Raw genomic sequence first — 20,966 nt, forward strand, 5'->3', positions numbered from 1 at the left:
AAACACTGCGCGTAATTAGAATCAAAATAATGCAGAAATAATAACTTAGAAACATAACGATATTGATCATAATTCTTTTTTTTAAATACTTAAAAATATAATTATTTTTATTTAGTTTACTATTTTCATAGATTAAATTAAATAATTTGTAATCATTTTCATTAGAATAAAATATTAATACTTTGCAATATCTATAAAGATTTGGTCTAGTTTATATGTTTCAATTTTACGTATGTCAAAGAGCTAAAATATAATAATAAATTCTATAAAATCACAGAGTTCTATATTATAATATTTATCATACGACATCCATGGCAAACGACAATCGTTGTCATTTGTAGGAGACGATTAACTATTCTAATAATTTTATTGAACAGTCGTCAAACAACAGCCTTCAGTACATAACAAGTACTCTCATTTTCATAAAATATTTCAAAATTCCATTCCGAAGCGTAAAGAAGACGAATGAAGAAATAAACTATAGCCGTTTCTTCGGTGACGGTGCACGTTTGAACTTTAATATGGCACAGTTTGATTTCGCCGAGAAGCGTCGAAGGATACGTCTTAAGCAGGTTAATTTTCCCATAATTATGGAATATTAAATTTATCTTTTATACTTAAAATAAATATTTGTTGACGTGTACAAGCTGCTATACTTGGATGACAGACTTATATTTTATTTCCAATCGTTCAATGCAATGGCCGGCAACCAGTGAGCTATTGTCTACGGCCCGCTTTAAATTCTTAAACGACGAATTTTTTTTTTAATTTAAAGTTATAAACAATATTTTTTTGCTTAGTAAATAATTATAGTATAGTAAATTTTTATTCTTTTCTTGCCCGCAATCAGTTTTTAGTTTGTGAATGTGGCCCGAGAGTCCAAAAAGGTTGACCACTGGTCCAATGTATAAAATAGCCAAGAATAAAATTAAGTCGTCAAGTATACCTTGGATATGATCTATTTAGTACTTTGGGTGGTTAATAGTAAAATAAAATAAAAAATTTCGAATCTTGTCATTATATCGGAAACACAAAAAAACAAATGTATTATAACGCTATATAGGTACTTGCATAATATCGACAAAATTAATTTATTAATTTAATTTTAATTAAAAAATGCTAATTATAGAATTTGAAAAATTTACCAATTATCTACATTATGATTTCTCTATAGGTAAATTGTATAATTTTAAAAGCATTTTCATTATTTATAACAATTCAATTTTTTTTTTTTTATTAAGCCGAAAAAAATTATAGATATGCAAATATGATTTAAAATTTAATACAGGCTTCTTCATCAATCGTTCACTAATTTACTGTAATAAAAAATGTATAGTCACGGTATATTTTATAAACGTTTAAAATTAATATTTTGATTGTATTCGGCTAAATCTATAAAATGTTAAAATTAATTTTTTCGTTAGATATTCATATAAACATTTTCTTTTTATATCTACAATTTAAAAATATTATAATGGAATTCTCATTAGTTTTTTTTAACCTAAAATAATATGTTTACTGGAAAGTCACATTATTTTTTATGACTATTTGAAGTTCAGTATTATATCTATAACTTATATTATACATTAACTTTATTATACATTTATACACCCACCCTAAAAATAAATATTTTTTCTCAAATAATTTTTTTATTTTGTTATAGTTCAAAAATGAATTATCTTAGATAATTAAAACTTTAATTAAATTCTTATGAGAGTATTTCTTACAAATAGTATTTTTTCAAAATATTTTGAAATTATGTATATTTACGATGTTATATATTTTGTTATTATTTAAAACATTATTTGTAGGGACATAAAAGTTTTTTGTACATGTTATACTATACGTACACAATGGCATTGTTGACATACGTAGATTAATCTTAAGATATTATTTATTCAAATTATTTTACGAAAGGGTTGTACCTATTCACTCAAAAGTATATATAACAAGAATATAATACGGTATAAATTATATGTATTATTTATACAATATTATAATAATAATTATGATAAATGCAATGTTTTTGGAAAAAATGTAGCTTGTCAAACTTTACACAAAAAAAAAATAAAATACTTAGCAATATCAATCAACATATAATGTTATCAGTCATAATACCTCAAAATTATACTTATTAATGAAAGTTGACTGACTGTCTCTTTCAAATTCAAATTTCACACACTAATTATAGTAATAAACTTAATCACTAATGTATAAAGCAACACTGTAATAATTACTTCTTTATCTTTAATTTAATGTAATTTTTGATTATTTTGTAAAATGGTACTGAAAATTGAATTTCTCAAAGCATTGACTAGGTACTATCTGTTACATGAAACCATAATAAAGGAAATGTATGAATTTGTTTCTATTATGATAGGTGTCTTCAGATATATATATATGTAAGTTTACATGTAAGAATATGTAAGATTAAGTTAAAGCACTGCGTGATTAAAACCAAAAGAATGCAGAAATAATAACTCAAAAACATAACGATATTAATCATAATTCTTTTTTTTAAATATATATAATAATATAATTATTTTTGTTTAGTTCACTATTTTTATAGATTAAATTAAATAATTTGTAATCATCTTCATTAGAATAAAATATTAATACTTTACAATATCTATAAAGATTTGGTATATAGTTTATATGTTTCAATTTTACGTTATTATGTCAATAAACAGCTAAAATAAAAAAATAGATCGTATAATATCACAAAGAGTTCTATAAAAAAATAACCATAGATTTATCATATTATAATATTCGTCATCTGTAGCATATGACAGTCGACGACATTCGTCAAAGACGTTTAACAATTCTATAATAGTCTTTATTAGGATTAAATTTACATTTTAAACTTAAAATAAAATATATTAATTTATATGAACAATCCGCGCTAGTCGGATGATTTAGTTGATGTAGTCGCATATTTTATTCTCCAGGGTCCAATGAAAAAATAGTACACAATGCCTACTTATTTTACTCATTAATTATAGTAGACAAAAATTGTGAGAAATAACAACCATGTATTATTCGTATTATTCGCGATTATATTATATTAGAATAGTAGTAGAATAGTACACCTTAGATCCTGGACGTGGACGTAGCGAAAAATGTATAATGATCTTAAAATTATGTAGTTTATTTTTTGTTTGTCATAAATTCTTGTAGCAAATATGGATCAATTTGATACTTTGGGTGGTAAATAGTAAAATAAAACAAAAAATTTCAGATCTTGCCACAATATCAGAAAAACAAAAAAACTGAAATAATTACGCTATATCCTTGTATAATGTAAACCCGGAGGACGATTGGCAGTATCATTAAGAAGCTCATCTGAATAACAAAAATAAGTGTCGCAAGGCTGTGTTTGATAATACTATAATTTTTTGAACAGTAGTACAGTATATTATGAATATTTACTTAAATTATATTTAATTTTTATGGTTTATTTTCAGATAATATACTGTACTACGGTTTTAGGTGTTCTTTTTATTTTAATAATACGTTGATAAATTACCAATTTTTTTTCTTATCACAAAGCTAGTTTGTCTTTGTGTATGTTTAAATTTATATTTTTTATAGTTATTGTGCTGTTTAACTTTCTTATAAAAGAGAGTGAGGAATTAAAAAGGTGGCCACCGAACAGAAAGTTAAACTGCAATATACTATAATCGTTTTAGTTCTTGTTTACATTTTTAACTGATAAATGATGAATATAAAATTTCAAATTAATTTAAATTCAAAAATAAAAGAACACCAACATAGATTTCTTAAACATTAAAATTTTACTATAAATTTAAATTACATTTAATCAGCACATTAGTTGAAGTTTTATAGGAACCGAACATTTGGCTGGATCATGGACTACCCACCGACGGAGAATTTGTCATTGAGCTGATGGGATATGTGTTGGCACTCGGCTTCGTTTCAACCTGGAGGAAGATTGGCAGCAGCAAAAAGAAATTCAACTGATAATCAACTATCCAAAGTATTTGTTTGTATTATATTATAACTTTTAGAATCGTAGTAGGTACAGACGGTACAGTATACTATATATAATTATTTAATATTTATTAGTGAAGAAGAATTTGTCACAAAGCTGATGGGAAATGTGTCGGCACTCGGCTTCGTTTCAACCCGGAGGAAGATTGGCAGCATCAATAAGAAGCTCATCTTAATTTAGTTGTCCCCCCTTTACGCATTAGCGCTCATCTCCCATCCACTCATCCAACACATTGACTATCGCCGGCCGGCAACACACATATATTATACACATTACCCGTTTTATATTATATAATATTATTAATACCTACATAGTTTAAGTTATTGTATATTTTTTTTTTATTATTTGAATGCATTCATATGATCAGTTGTGTATTTAGGAATTTTAGGATAAGGGCAACACATATTTTGCCGCCTTCCCCCCATTAAAAAAAAATTAAAAAACTTCTACGCCGCGCAATAGTGGTCAAACTGTTAATACCATAGAATACCATGTTATATAAATACTATAGTATTTTATACCTCTATGGCACACATGTGTTGTGAAAATTATTAATGATTGACGTCACTGCGCTAGTACTCATAAAGTACGAAATAAAAATTTGCCGCCCCTCTAAGTCTTTAAGAATTTGCCGTTCTGATTTTCTGAACAACAGAACCCAAAATCCTTACCTAAATACGCCCCTGCATATGATGTGTTCTCGCTTACGATGTGGATTAGGCCTACTGGGGACACCACAATAAAAAAACGCGCCTCGTGTAATACCTCATAAAGTTATTAAACAATACGGACAATGTTATTGTACGTCGTTTAATAATAAAGGTGGTGTGGAAAATTACTTAACACTGTTATTCTTTTTCTTCTTTATTTTGTTACCTTGCATACATTTTTTTTTATTAAATACCAATTAAATAATTATTTATATCAAGAAACGAAAAATATTATAAACTTATAAATAAATAAAAGGAATTAGTGGTCATACAATGCTTGTAAATAAGTATAGTCACCCTGTTAGGTTAATGGTTAGGTTTTAATGTATTTACCTATTATAATATATAGGTATTTGAGCAAGTTCTTTTAAAAATTATATATAAGTTCTACATTAACATAACCGATAATTCATATATCGTGTATATTAGAGTATAATGAAACGTTACTACTTATTTAAAACATCGAATCTAATATCATAATTAATGGAATTAGAGATTTTACTAACGCTATGTAACTTACTTATACTTCATACTATTTCATAATATTTTTTAAATTTAAATTGTTATTTAAGTATTTTTTTTAGACAAGTTTTTTAAATTACCGCCGATTTCTGGGTACCTAAATGACGTGGGAGATTATAGTTAATATGGAATCTAAATTGTCATTGAGGTTCTAAATGTCCAAAAGGATCCGGTTGACATACGGGGATCTACTTGTCGCGGGATCTAGGTGATCCGTAACCCATTTTATATCGTTACATTATCACCATTTATCATGCATATTTCACAGTTTTTTTTAATTTTAAAAACTTTAATTTACTTTTCCTAATAGTTAATACCTTTATTTCTATTTTGATTTTTGTTATTAATCCAAAATTCCAAAATACTATTAAATTATTGTTAGACGTACATTTGGAAACAGTCTGATAGATTGTAATTTTTTGGTAAATCTTAGTTATTAGATTTAGAGATTATATTTTTTTCTTTTTCAATGTAAATACATGTTGTGATTAAAGTTTTGAACTTTGAATCAGTGTTAAAAGCAATTACCTACGTTTGAGTTATAAACACTTTACTGTTAATGCACAGATACTATAAATTAAATAACAAATAAGGTCAGTACATCGTATTTTAATCTATTATATGGTTATATTAACTGTGGAGAATAATAGTTTCATTATTTTTTATCTATTTACGTTACAAATAAATAGAAGTGTTTAACATAATATGTTACTATCATCCCTATCAGTTGTACTTGAACTGTTAATATGCTTACCTACTGAATGTACATAATATTTTATTTTCTATTTAGTGAAATTTAATTAAACATCATTCATTTCACTTACAATGAAGCAGAAAACTAAATCTAAAAATTCATATGAACCTATCGTGTTTAAAAATTCAGCTGATGAAGATCCAAAATGTAACAAAAACACAGTTATTTCACTACTTTCCATTTTTTTGTTGACATCAGTTTTACTATATTTATATCTAAGTGACAATAAAAATGTACAAGAAAATAGTAATATTTCAAGTAAATATCTTGAACAGGAGACTGATATTGATACTATTCATAATCATGTAGCTGATAGTTATTGTTCAATAACCGCCGATGAATATAAATTTGATTGTTTTCCAAGAGGAAAAGCTGATAAGCAAAGCTGTGAAAAAAGAAATTGCTGTTGGTCACCTAGTACTGAAAATTCTCAAATACCATGGTGTTATTATTCTTCAAATTATAGTAATTACAAAGTTATTAATGTAACTACATCCAGAGATGAAATAATAGCATTTTTTAACATTACGGCAAATACCATTTATAAAAATGATATCAAAGTATTGTGTATGGAAATCACATTACAAACAGCTCAGCGATTACGTGTTAAGGTAAAAAATATTTTCATTTAACAAATTTTACTTCAGAATTGACAGCTTTTTATAAAATTGTATAAACAATAATGTGTTTGTTTATTTGTGAGTTTTATTATTGTAAAATTTTTTTACTTGTAGGTAATTACATTTTTGTAAAATTAATACCAAATTATATTATTTACTTATTTTATTGCCTAGATTTATGATCCAGAAAATAAACGATATGAGCCACCATATCCTGAAGTACCAGTACTTAAATTTAATAATAAAAATGAACCATTAGTATCTGATTATATAGTAAAATTATCCAATAATAAAGTTGGATTTGCAATTCTAAGGAAAAGTGATAATTTAACCATGTAAGAATTTTATAATTTATATTTTGTTTATATATATAAATATATATTTTTTTAAATCTAGTTTTGACAGTCGAAATATTGGAGGTTTCATTTATTCTGATCAATTTATTCAACTTTCAGCATTATTACCAACGAAATATATATATGGTTTAGGTGAACATAGATCTAGTCTCTTGCTTGATATGAATTGGAAAACATATACTTTTTTCAATCATGATAGCCCACCGACAAATGATGTAAGTTAATATTTTCATGCCAGATTGCATGAACAATCACTAAAAATTGAATGAATCTAATGGTCCCTTTAATATAATTTAGTGGCCCATGATAAGTCCATTAAATTAATATATTTTTAATGCAAGCTGCCATTATTCAACCTATTATATTGCAGTGTAATAACTATGTTTTTTATTCAGATGAATGGATATGGTTCACATCCATTTTATTTATTGATTGAAAAATCAGGAAAAAGTCATGGAGTTTTTTTATTCAACAGCAATGCTATGGGTATGAAATAGCTTATTTATAAAATAAAAAATAGTTAGCTGATATTATTATCACTGTATATTCAATTAGGAAATAAGTTAAATTATCTTGTATAATTAGTTCATGTTTACATTTTATAAGTTTTAATAGATATTTATAAGCCTCTGTGATTCAATTTTTTATTATTATTTTATAAATTATCTTGTTTTTTCTAGTTTAGAAAGTCAGCAATCTAGTTGTCATTTATATATAAAATGATTCTTTTAAACAGTAAATACTAATTATGCTAAAATGTCAATTTTTTGAAGAAGTACATTAAAAACAAAATATTATCAAAATTTAAGATATAAATCATTCCAAGATTTGTATTTCTTTTATTTATTTTTATGTACATATTTATTGTACCACTTTTTATTTTTTATTTCATAATATAGAAAATTTGTCTAAAAATTGTAATTTATGAACATTGAATTAATAATTGTATTTATGAGAAAGTAATACAGTATTATTTTATATGCAACTTACTGGTTGTATACTTAAGATTTAAATATCCTTAAAATTTACACTGTGTTCTTATTGTAGTAGACATTTAATTCAACTTATTTTCTTAACTTACAATATTTTTTATAAACCTAACATTTAAGGAGCTTCTAAATTATCTATTTATAGTTAAAGATTTTGACATTTACTTATTTAGTGTATAAACAATATAAATCAAATACTGTATTTAGTTTTTTTTTCTATGACATTTTTTTAGAAATTTGTTGTTAATTAAAAATAACTTTGTTTTGTTTGTTTTAGATATTGTGTTGCAACCAACACCAGCAATCACTTACCGAACAATTGGTGGTATATTAGATTTTTATTATTTTATGGGACCAACACCTTCTGATGTTATATCTCAATACACAGATACAATTGGTAAACCATTTTTACCATCCTATTGGACATTAGGATTTCATTTATGCCGGTAAGTGATTTTTTTTACAAATCAAATTTGAATTAATCAATTAAATAATTTTTAGTTTTGGACAAACGTTAAAAGATCTTATTAACGTTCACAATAGAACTGTTAGTGCAGGAATTCCTTGGGTAAATTACTAATGTTTAATATTTTTCTTCTTATTATTTTATTCATATAAAGTTATAATTTATTTTTAGGATACACATTGGAATGACATTGATTATATGAAAAATAGAAATGATTTCACTTTAAGTGATAATTTTACTGATCTTCCTAAATATGTGAATTATTTACATGAGGTAGTATAGTATTTCTTCTATTTGTTAAATGTAGTAGTTGTATTCATTAATTTTATCTTTAAAGATTGGAATGCATCATGTAATTATATTGGATCCTGGAGTTTCTTCTCGCGAACCAAAAGGATCATATCCACCTTATGATGATGGCTTAAAAAATGGACTTTTCATTAAAAATTCTTCTGGTCTTCCACTTGAAGGCCAAGTATGTTTTTTCCTATTTAAATATTAATTGTATTTATAATTTACTGCAATACTTTTTAGGTATGGAACCTTGATGGAGGTACTGTGTTCCCTGATTTCACTAATCCAAAGTCAATTGATTATTGGATAAATCAAGTATCTAACTATCATAATATTATTCCTTTTGATGGTTTATGGATTGTTAGTATTATAATTATATTTTGTATTTTAAACTATTATAATTTTGTTTTTAATTTTTAATTTTCAAAAATTTTTAGGACATGAATGAACCATCAAATTTTGTCAATGGCGATTGGGAAGGTTGCATGTTTACCAATTCTAGTAATTGGGAAAATCCTCAGTATACACCTAGTGTCGCTGGTGGAAAATTAAATTATAAAACTATTTGCATGTCAGCAAATCAGCATGCTGGACTTCATTATGATGTACATAATCTTTATGGATTTTCTGAAGCTATAACAACGCAATTGTAAGATTCACAAGTGGTAACATTAAAAAAAGTATGAACTTTTTATTTCATAATGAATTGAAAAAAAATATTTTACAAACTTTAGTGCATTATCAGTTATTAAAAATTCAAGACCATTAGTTATTTCAAGATCAAGTTTTGCTGGCTTAGGACATTTTGCTGGTCATTGGACTGGAGATGTATTTTCTACTTGGGATGATATGAAACAATCTATTACTGGTAATAATTTAAAAATTGTTATTTTAGTTATTTTTCAATATGAGTTCTAGCGTCAACTGACATACTAAGATAAGTCTATTGCATTAAAAATATTTATCAAACTATAACTTGCAAGTCCATGTTATCACTAGTTAAATTTAATTATTTATATATTTAGACACATCACACATTTTTTTTGAGAAATGATAAATATTAATATAATAAGAAGAACAAGAAATCAACCGAGTCTGATTTGCACCAGATGGTCATAAACTCATAACTAGACATTCTGATTCAAAATATACTCTTTTTTACATACATAAAAAACAGACATATACTGGAGTACCTAGTAAATGGCATTACCAAAATAATAAATCTAGTCCTCACTATTTAAGACTTTTAACTATATTATTAATTTGGCAACTTTATGTTTTTTGGTCAAAAAATAATTTTTGTGAAAAAATATTCACTTGTAGTTTGTACTAAGGCGCAAGAGCAATCAAATAATACTAATATAATATTATAATTTTAATAATTTTAGTATCATTGGTAGAGCATATATTATATTCATGGTTTAATTGGGAGGAGGAGTGCATACTGCATGATAATTATGGTTTTTATTTATTTTTATATTATTAAAATAAATTTTATTTTAGATATTGTGCTTTTCAATATGTTTGGTGTACCACTTGTGGGAGCTGATATATGTGGTTTTAACTATAATACTACAGTTGAACTTTGTTCGCGTTGGAGTCAATTAGGTGCATTTTATCCATTCTCAAGAAATCATAATTCTAATGAAAATTTTGTATGTATTAATTTTAATAGTTGTACGTTTATTGAAAAAATAATATAATTACATTTATTATATGAAAGGATCAAGATCCTGTAGCATTAGGGCCATTGGTTATAGAATCGGCTAAAAAAGCCTTGTTAATTCGATATTCATTGCTTCCATATTTGTATTCTTTATTTTGGAAAGCACATATTTATGGTGAAACAGTTGCACGACCACTGTTTTTTGAGTAAGTATATTAAGTTTTATTTATTATTAAATTTGATATTCTTAGAAGATAAATGGTACAAATAATGAAATTATTTAGATATCCATATGATAACAGTACTTACAACATTGATACACAATTCCTATGGGGTTCTGCTTTATTAATTTCACCAGTTTTAAAAGAGGTTTGGTTATTATAATTTTATTTAAAGTAAAGTATTTGATGTATAAATTATCTACGTATTTTTAGAACCAAGTAGATGTAGACATTTATTTACCCAATGATATATGGTATGATTATTATTCTAAAAAATGTACTCTAAGTAATGGATCCATTTTCACTGTTGATGCTCCAAAAGATACTATTCCACTTAAGATACGTGGTGGCTATATTTTACCAGTTCAAGATCCAGCTACTACCACTACATCTAGGTATACTTTTCTTATTTTATTTTATTTCTATATAATATTTAAAATGTAAGATTAGATTGTAAGAAAAATTATGATATGTTACTAAAGCTTAAATTTATTTATTATTTTAATTTTAAATTTGTATCAATATGATATAAACATCGTTTAATTTAAATTATAGCCGTAAAAATTCATTTGGACTTTTAATTGCACCAAACAAATTTAAAGAAGCATTTGGCTACTTGTTTTGGGACGACGGTGATTCTTTAAGTAATTAATAATGCAATTATTTTATTTTTTCTTGCTATATTTTATAAAAAATGTTTGTTTTAAGATGTATGGGAAAATGGGTTATATAACGAAATCCATTTCAAACTAAATAACACAATATTGTTAAATGAAGTTGTCACAAATAATTATTCTGACGAAAAAATTATTTTACAAAATATTACTGTTTTTGGCATTCTAAATCAACCAAAAAATGTTCAAGTGAATGGAGTTACTTACAATAATTTTTATTATAATACAACTGAAGAAGTGAGTAATAAATGTTAAATTTTGTTATAATAAATAATGCATTTTTGTTTCTTTACAACTATTTATTAGTATTATCAGCTTTTATTAAATTGCATACAAACTACATAATATGCATATATATATATATATATAATATTTTTTTAGGTCCTTTACTTCTCATCATTAAACTTGGACTTGAATATAGTTTTCAATATAACATGGACTTAAATATTTAATCAAATATATTTCTTAAAATTGTTTACAATTCTTCTTTGTTTTAGGTAAATGTATTAAATTAAATAATTAACACATTATTATGAAAATATCTTATCTTGTATAATATTTTTTAAATTATTGTTTATTATTAAACTGATATCAACTAGTTTTAATTTAATATTCATGTTTGTATTTATTTTAATGAGATATAAATTATGCCCTTTGTACATTGTTTTTATCTAAATATATACTTTTGGGTTTCCTATCAATTTATACTAAGATTAATATTATGTTCATTATAATATAAATGGAAATAGAGAATAAAATGTTAAAATTTTGATAAATAGTATAACTCAATTGTGATGTTTTGTGAATAATAAACTACTTTACTTTTATAAATGTTTAAAAATCTTTAATATTTATATTATTTTGTTTTTATAAAATTTATTATTGCTTTTTGGTGTAGTTCTTTTGTTTAATATGCACTTAAAATATGATATTTCCAAGATCTTCATATTATTATTTATACAGATTTTTTTCTCATTAAATTTGTATTACTGTCACTCAATGCCTAATGAACTAAAGTTTGATTGTATACCCAAAGGAAAGTCTGATGAAGTAATCTGCAAACAAATTAATTGTTCCTGGACACCATTTGAGCAATCTTTTACTCAATGGCCATGGTGCTACTATCCAGAATGTTACAATAATTATAATACAATTAATATATCTAAGACAAGTACTGGAATAGTTGCATTTTATAATTTATCAGTGGATTCTAATTACAAAAAAAATATCCAAATTTTGCGACTGGATGTTATTTTTGAAACATCACAAAGATTACGAATTACGGTACTTATGAATATTTCTTACAGAATAAAATAATTAATTAAAATAAAATTGAAATTGAATTACTAATTTAAGTAAAATGTTTAAGGTAGTAAATCTGGAAGTCAATTATATTTTTATACCAATAGGCTATAATTTTTTTTTATAAATATTTAATGTTTATAAAAAAATATTAGATAATTTTTTAGTTAGAAATTCATAAAAACATTTTTTACTTTCTTGATTTTTAATCAAGTAAATATGGTAATTGAAATGAAAAAATGTCTGCATTTTTAAAACTTCAAGATTTTTTGTTGAATAGGAAAATGATAAAAATGTAACTCAGTTGTAATGAGTAGGTGGATAATTAAGCTATCTTTAACAAAATATTAATGAGAGAGATCAGATATCACAACCAAGCAGTGTAACGATTTGAATCCACAAAATGTATGGTAGTTCATGAGTTATAACTTATACGTATTTAAGTTTAGACAAGTGTAGTAGTGGACAAACATTTTGCGGGGTAACCCCGTACCACTCCACTCTGCGCATCTAAACTTTAAATACTTTTAAGTTATAACTCATATAAACTACTCGCCCTAAATTCAATTTTTATGTATCATATTTTGATACATAAAATTATTCTGCTTTGGAATATGAAATATAGTAAAAAACTTTGTTATCATTCAAAAAAGTAATACTTAAAAAAAATATAAGGGTAAAAAATATTTGAAAATATAATTTTTTAATAAAAACATTGTTTTTTTAACAACTTGAAACTGTGTAAAAAAATATTTTTAAAAACATGAATACTTTTTGATATAATGAATGTTTTATGATAAAAGATTCACCCTGTATAAGATTGTATCTAAAAAAAATTTCGACCGTTAAATCAAATTAATATTTTATCACCATTTGAAATTCTAATTTTTAGAACATTGAATATCCATCCATAAAACAACTGTTATATTATTGTAATTCAAAAATGAATGTAACCATAGATCCTTGAATTTTTTTAAATTTTTATATTATCCGTATATATTTTCTATACATAGTATAATTTTGACTTTATTGAGCATACCTATTATAGACATGAACATTTTTTTAGATTATGTTTTATAAATGTTGACAAAAAACTAATTGCTGGCTTAAACATTTTATACAAGATCCCAGATAAGTTGTACTTATATCTGTTTACAAATTTTTAAAATAGATAGACAATAACATGAATAATATATTTTAATAGACAAATAAAGTTCAAGTGTTTACGAAATTCGTCAAAATCACAACAGTTTACAATCTACAAGTACCTATTTGGTAGTAAACAATTTTTAAATTCTTCAATTTGTATAGCTATAATTTTAAAATTTAACAAAATATTCCTTTAACTAGGTTTATAAATATATTAAAATTTAATAGTGATGAAGATAGGTATACTATTTAGTTTTTTTTCCTGTTTTTAAGCTCCTGTATGAAAGGGAAGAACCGGGTGTGCATTACTAAATTTCTTCCACTCACAGGGTATTGTTTATTTAAATAAATAATTTTGTAATATACCTACCAATATTATATAGTATAATAACATACGTAATATGCATGATTTGTAAATAAATAAATTGCATAGGTACCAATACAGAATGATTTTTTTTATCGTACACTCATAATTTAAAAATCTATTAACGTTTTTAAAAATATTTTTTATCGAAATAATTCTTTAAGTTATTTACTTTTTTTGAATGACAACATACATTTTTAAATACTTTTCCTAAAGCAGAATATTTTTCGGAGTATTTCGACATAAAAATTAATTAAAAAATATCTCATTATAATAGATTGATGATGCAATTCAAATACGTTATAAACCACCCTTTCCAAAAATTAACGAGTTTAAAGGAAAACCAACTCAAAAAAATGATACTTTTATAATATCTGATTTTATTGTACGGCTTTCGAAGAACGGAGTTGGATTTGCAATTATTCGTAAGGTGGATGATACAGTTCTGTGAGTATCTCCCATAACAGTAAATAATAAATATGCATTATTATACTTACTTACAATATACACCTATTATAAATTTGTTTTGAATTACCTAGTTAATTGCTAACTGAAAAAATACGTTTTAAAATTCCAGGTTTGATAGTCGAAATATTGGAGGTTTTATATTTTCTGATCAATTTATCCAATTGTCAGCTTTATTACCCTCGAAATATATTTATGGACTGGGAGAGCATAGAACTAATTTAGTCTTAAATTCAAATTGGAAAACATATACACTGTTTAATCATGACAGTACTCCAAAACCTGACGTAAGCGTACCTATTTATAAGTCATAACTAGACACCTCCTATAGTGGTTAGTACCTATAAAATTATCTTTACTACTGCTATTAGGCTATAAGTAAGAATTTTAGTAGCATTTTTTGAAATACCTATACAATGATAACTAATAACTTATTAGTAGGTAATAAGTATATATATTCAACTATTCAACCATTGCTATTGTAGCATATTATTAATTAGTTGAAAAAATATGTAATCTAGTAGGTAGGTACCTAAGATACTAAATCAAAAATGGTGCCTCGACCTCTTAAATGACTGAATACACACATCACATAGTATTAAATTCTATTGGTGGTAATGAATTCTTCGCACAAGTCTAAATAAAAACTTATTCAACATATCAATTTCGTTCATTATATTAGTATTTTAACTAACAATAATTTGGAGAAGTATATTTGTAAAGAATAAAAAAAAAAGTATACAATTTTTAATTCTTATTACAAAGCAGTACATTTTTATGAAATTTGACACAATTTTATACAAAATTAAACTTCGATTTATAGTAGGTACCTACTACCTATATAATAACTTATAACTTAAAAATGTATACTTAAGTATTTAATGTTATGATGAACGGATAAGTAGATAACAATTTTGTGGGATACCTACGTCCTACACATCACTCCATTTACCTAAATATTTAATATTCATAAGTTAATAACTATAATTAATTAGATACCTACATACTCATTCAAAATTCGATTTTGATACAGGTAATTTGAAATTTTCATAAATACATTCCCCTTTTGAAAATTAAATTAAAATGGATAATATAATTTAAAAACTCAAAAACATAAAAATTATAACTGTATAAATAGTAATCAATATAAAGTCTTTATTAGAATATGATGATTTGTTATTATTTTAAATTATAAAAAAAAAAAAAATGGAAAAATTGTTTAAAGTTTTTAGTAAAATCACTGATTACTTACAGAGTTAAAAATGTTACCACATTATATAAATTTATATATATACAAGTTTAAATATATATACATAATATTTTAATACGTTAATACTCATTATTTTAGATAAACGGCTATGGCTCACATCCGTTTTATTTATCAATGGAAAAATCTGGGAAGAGTCATGGAGTATTTTTATTTAATAGCAATGCTATGGGTATGTAACAATTGAATCACAATTATAATAAATAATAATACATACATACTAATACAAATTATGCATTTATTCATCATATATTTTTTCTTATAATATATTTTAATCATATTTATACCTAATCGGTAATCCTTTCTACAGATATTATATTACAGCCTGCGCCTGCAATTACATATCGTGTTATTGGCGGAATCTTAGATTTTTATTTTTTTTCTGGACCAACGCCTTCAGATGTTATTACTCAGTATACTGAAATTATTGGCAGACCATTTTTACCACCTTATTGGTCTTTAGGTTTTCATATGAGCCGGTAAACATAGTTTTAGATAATCTTGAGTAGGTACTTTTTAGTAAAAAAGTAAAATCATTTTTTTCTTCTATTTTTAGATTTGGGCAGACTTTTGAAGATCTCGTTCAAGTTTATAATAGAACTATAGAAGCTGGTATTCCTTGGGTATAGTAATGATGAAATTATTACATGTTCTAATTATTATATTGCAATTCATATTATATTTTTTAAGGACTAAGACTTGTATCTTTCTTACTGACATACAATATAGACAATTTTAGTTCAGACGAATCAATTTTATATCGTTGATTTCGATATTATAATAAATTGGCTTATTATCAATTTTATAGGTAAGAATATTTTGTAAGAGTGTAATCTTGTGGGATTTTAATAATAAATTAAAAAATGTTATTAAAGATTTTATTGCTGGACACTGGATAACTCATTATTTTTTATTTTTATACTGATTGTATAACCATCTCATTTACTTATTGTGTTAAATTAATACAGATTGTAAATTTTTCTTCAAATAAAAAAATGAAAATTATAAGTTTTATAAAATTGTATTATAAATAAAATCTTTTAAGATACTCTAGATATATTCTTACAATCTTACCTGTATATTATATTTTATGGTACAAAATTCACTTTTATATTGAAATTAATGACTCAAAATTGATTCTTATTAACTAGTTTAAACATAAATTTGATATGTTATATGTTTGTAAGACGTATACAACACACGCGGATATATAACATTTTCTTCATGTAAACCTTTTTTACACAATGATAGTCATACAATATCAACTACATAATATATCTAGGCATCTAGCAAACTAGCTAGTTATAAATATTGCAATTAATTTAGTGTACTTATAATACCTGAGCTCATAAATCATTTCAGGATACTCACTGGAATGACATTGATTATATGAATAATAAAGATGACTTCACACTTTCCAACAATTTTAAGCAACTACCAGAATATGTGAATAATTTACATAAGGTAATACACACATTTTATTAATTTATTTTGTTTTGAAAATTGAAATTATAATATACAAGGACCAAGAAGTAAAACATCTATAGAAAAACAATGTTTTCAATAGATTCTGTTTTTTTTTAAAATTAATTTGTAAACTGGAAAATATGTGTAGTTCTGAATAATTATGATAAATTAAAAAATTAATTTAATTTTTTATTGAATTCTTATTAGAACGGAATGCACCATATAGTTATTTTAGATCCAGGTATCAAATCACGACAATCAAATGGAAAAATTTATGTACCTTTAAAGGACGGTCTTAACGACAATATTTTTATAAAAAACTCTGCTGGTCAACCATTGGAAGGAAAAGTATGTAATTTTAACACCTAGTAAGGTAATTTAGCAAGCATATATTCTGATCAATAAGTAAGACTTCAACAATACGTTATGTGCTTTAATGATCTGACTACTAGTCTTTGAAAATTAAAGACAATAATATGCATTAGCCAGCTTTTTCTGATATTATTAGATCATAGGTAGGTATCAACATTTCATGTTTTAAGGTTTGGAATAATATTGGAACAGTATTTCCTGATTTTACACATCCAAAAGCAACCCAATACTGGAAAAACCAGATTTTAAATTTTTACAATATTGTAAAATTTGATGGGTTATGGTTGGTAAGTTTGATACTAAAACAAAAATGATTTTCATCTGATGTATTTTATTTTAAGGATATGAATGAACCAGCTAATTTTGTCAATGGTGATTTTAATGGGTGTTCATCATTTAAATCTGATCACTGGGAATTACCTCAATATATTCCTGGTATAGTTGGTGGTCAATTGAACTACAAAACTATTTGCATGTCAGCAAGTCATTTCGCTGGTATTCATTATGATTTGCATAATTTATATGGACTTGTTGAAACTATATCCACTCACGAGTAATGATTTGATTTATTTTTGCTCAGTTTGTAGTTTAGTTGAAAAGTCTATTAACATAACTTAAAAATTTGGTTATACCTATTTGCTATTGCTAAGATTTTATTACAATTTTTCTTCAAGTATCTAGGAAAGTTATATTATAAATAAGCTTATCAATAGTTTTTTTAAAGAATCAAAAATTAATTGACAAAACTAGATTTTTCAAAAGGGTATATGGTAATTGGGTCATTATTTTAAACAAGTAAAGATATATTAAAAGCCAGGAAAACATTTTAATTTGTAAAATCTGTAACACATTATTTAAAAAAAATATATATATATTAAATTATATACCTAGGTACTTAAATTAATAAATGTTATATATTCATATATTTTTGTGCTGTACACTTGTGGTCTAACCTCCAGGTTTTATTATATGGCCTAGTTACCTCCCCCTATATTATACAAGTAAGCATTATTATTTATTAGTTTTGAACTCAATTATTTTGTTAGTGCATTGTCAGAAGTAAAAAATACTAGACCTTTTATAATTTCTCGATCTTCTTTTCCTGGTTTTGGACATTATGCTGGTCACTGGACTGGAGACATAAACTCTTCATGGGATGATATGAAACAGTCCATAACAGGTATTACAATTTTTTTAATCACTAATCAATAAAAATATTTATCTACCAATAATATAATAACCCTGGTTTTTACAAAGATCAAATATTAAAAGTTATCTTATGAGGGCTGATTTAGAGATCATTTATTAGTAATACAAATTCAGTTACACACTTACCCATTATATTTTTTCCCATACCAATGGCTATTTATTAGCCATGTCTCCTATTGTGCTACAATATGTCAATCTTAAATTCAGTAAATTTAGCTATTTAGTATTTAAGCACACATTAACAAATACTTGGAAAAAAAATAATTTGAAAAATAAGATGTCTGATAAAGTATCTTTATACCTTTATTTATTAAATGAGTATAAATCAAAAACTACATAATCATTTCTTATTTCAGATATAATAAATTTTAATTTATTTGGCATTCCCTTAGTCGGTGCAGATATATGTGGTTTTCACCACGATACAACTGTTGAGTTGTGCTCAAGGTGGATTCAATTGGGAGCATTCTATCCATTTTCTAGGAATCATAACGGCCAATACATGAAAGTAATATATTTCACAAATATCCAAAAGCTTTGTAAAAAAGTGTTTATTATTATACTATTCTTAGGACCAAGATCCAGTAGCTTTAGGATCAAACGTTATAGTATCTGCAAAAAAATCATTGATAACTAGGTATTATCTATTGCCATATTTGTATTCACTGTTTTGGAAAGCTCATATTTACGGAGAAACTGTTGTTCGACCTTTGTTTTTTGAGTAATTACAGACAATAATTTTAAACCAAGCAAGCTCTATTTAATTTTTATCACATACATAGGTATCCATCTGATGAAAATACATATGCCATAGACACACAGTTCCTATGGGGTGCAGCCTTACTGATCTTGCCAGTCTTAAAAGAAGTTAGTAAATAATCAATATTTTCTAATAAATAATATTTAATGTATATACTATATAACAAGTTTATATGTAAAAAAATAATTAAAATAAATACTTTTAGAAAAATCATCAAGTATATGTATATCTTCCTAAAGATACATGGTATGATTTTTACAATAACACTGCGATATTAAGCAAAGGAAGTTATTTTTTCATAACAGCTCCAACCCACACAATACCTTTACTGGTGCGAGGGGGTTATATTTTACCAACACAAATGCCCGCTTTAACTACAACATTAAGGTAAACAATACCTATTTATTTATTTTCTAATCACTATTTGTTTTTACTATTATATTTTACTTGTTCCATAAATGTTGAATGTGCTATGTAACTTGGTTTAGTCGTCAAAATCACTTTGAACTTTTAGTAGCTCCTAAACACAACCAAGCAACTGGTTTTTTATTTTTTGACGATGGAGAGTCTTTAGGTAAGATGTCATGAATATCTACATGTCAAATGTTTTTATTTAAACATTAACCATAAAATGATGATGGATTATACTCATAATCTATTATTTTGTAGATGCCTGGAAAAATAAATCATTCAACAAAGTGCAATTTAAACTTGATAAAACTACATTTTCTAGTGTAGTAGAGATGAATGGTTATATTGATGACAACTTTGTGTTACAAAATATTACTGTACTTGGAATCAAAGAAGGACCAACTAATTCACAAGTTAATGGAATTCCGTTCAATAGTTATTACTTCAATAAAACCAAACAAGTAATTTGAAGTATAATTAAATATTATTGTATATATACATATCAACATAATTATACATAAATTGTATTATTAACTGTACAATACCTATAAGTTATAACTAATTAATAAAATGCTATATTTATTATAGGTTTTATACTTCAAAATGTTAAACTTAGATCTAAGGATGCCATTCAATTTAACGTGGTAAATTATGAACATCAATAATGAATAAATTTCCATCTACAAAGTACTAAATTATGTAAAATAAATGTTGAATAATAACCATAAATGTGGTTGATTATACAAGAGTAAATGATTCAGTTCATACTTTTTGGTACTTATAAATATAGAAAATTGCATTAATTAAAAACAATTTTAACATATATATATATAAAATAATATTAGATTATTACTTGGTGTATAAAATAATTAATGTTAGTTTCTATATTTATTACAAACTAGGAACCAGTTATAAA

The 20,966-nt window shown here is 24.9% G+C and overlaps 2 protein-coding genes across 3 annotated transcripts; both read left to right on the forward strand.

Moving 5' to 3' along the window:
• Positions 1-5,681: 5,681 nt before the first annotated feature.
• LOC132919536 (lysosomal alpha-glucosidase-like) lies at positions 5,682-12,115 on the forward strand. 2 transcript variants are annotated; one of them, XM_060981226.1, is made up of 19 exons: positions 5,682-5,837; positions 6,035-6,609; positions 6,793-6,953; positions 7,015-7,189; positions 7,370-7,460; positions 8,241-8,409; positions 8,465-8,531; positions 8,601-8,702; positions 8,767-8,904; positions 8,964-9,083; positions 9,161-9,372; positions 9,458-9,591; positions 10,227-10,378; positions 10,447-10,595; positions 10,674-10,758; positions 10,824-11,005; positions 11,166-11,254; positions 11,319-11,521; positions 11,666-12,115. In XM_060981226.1, the coding sequence occupies exons 2-19, from the start codon at positions 6,070-6,072 to the stop codon at positions 11,726-11,728; spliced, it is 2,832 nt and encodes a 943-aa protein (XP_060837209.1). In that variant the 5' UTR covers positions 5,682-5,837; positions 6,035-6,069; the 3' UTR covers positions 11,729-12,115. The 2 variants fall into 2 exon arrangements, with proteins under 2 accessions (XP_060837209.1, XP_060837203.1); XM_060981220.1 differs by lacking the exon at positions 5,682-5,837 and having other exon boundaries at positions 5,916-6,609.
• Positions 12,066-20,863, forward strand: LOC132919552 (lysosomal alpha-glucosidase-like). Its single transcript, XM_060981240.1, has 18 exons — positions 12,066-12,568; positions 14,377-14,546; positions 14,677-14,851; positions 15,913-16,003; positions 16,142-16,310; positions 16,388-16,454; positions 17,194-17,295; positions 17,506-17,646; positions 17,841-17,957; positions 18,012-18,223; positions 18,717-18,850; positions 19,236-19,387; positions 19,452-19,600; positions 19,662-19,746; positions 19,845-20,026; positions 20,128-20,213; positions 20,309-20,511; positions 20,639-20,863. The coding sequence occupies exons 1-18, from the start codon at positions 12,197-12,199 to the stop codon at positions 20,696-20,698; spliced, it is 2,667 nt and encodes an 888-aa protein (XP_060837223.1). The 5' UTR covers positions 12,066-12,196; the 3' UTR covers positions 20,699-20,863.
• The last annotated feature ends 103 nt before the right edge of the window (positions 20,864-20,966 follow it).

Source organism: Rhopalosiphum padi, chromosome 1 (assembly GCF_020882245.1).
Source record: "Rhopalosiphum padi isolate XX-2018 chromosome 1, ASM2088224v1, whole genome shotgun sequence".
Lineage (NCBI taxonomy): Eukaryota > Metazoa > Arthropoda > Insecta > Hemiptera > Aphididae > Rhopalosiphum > Rhopalosiphum padi.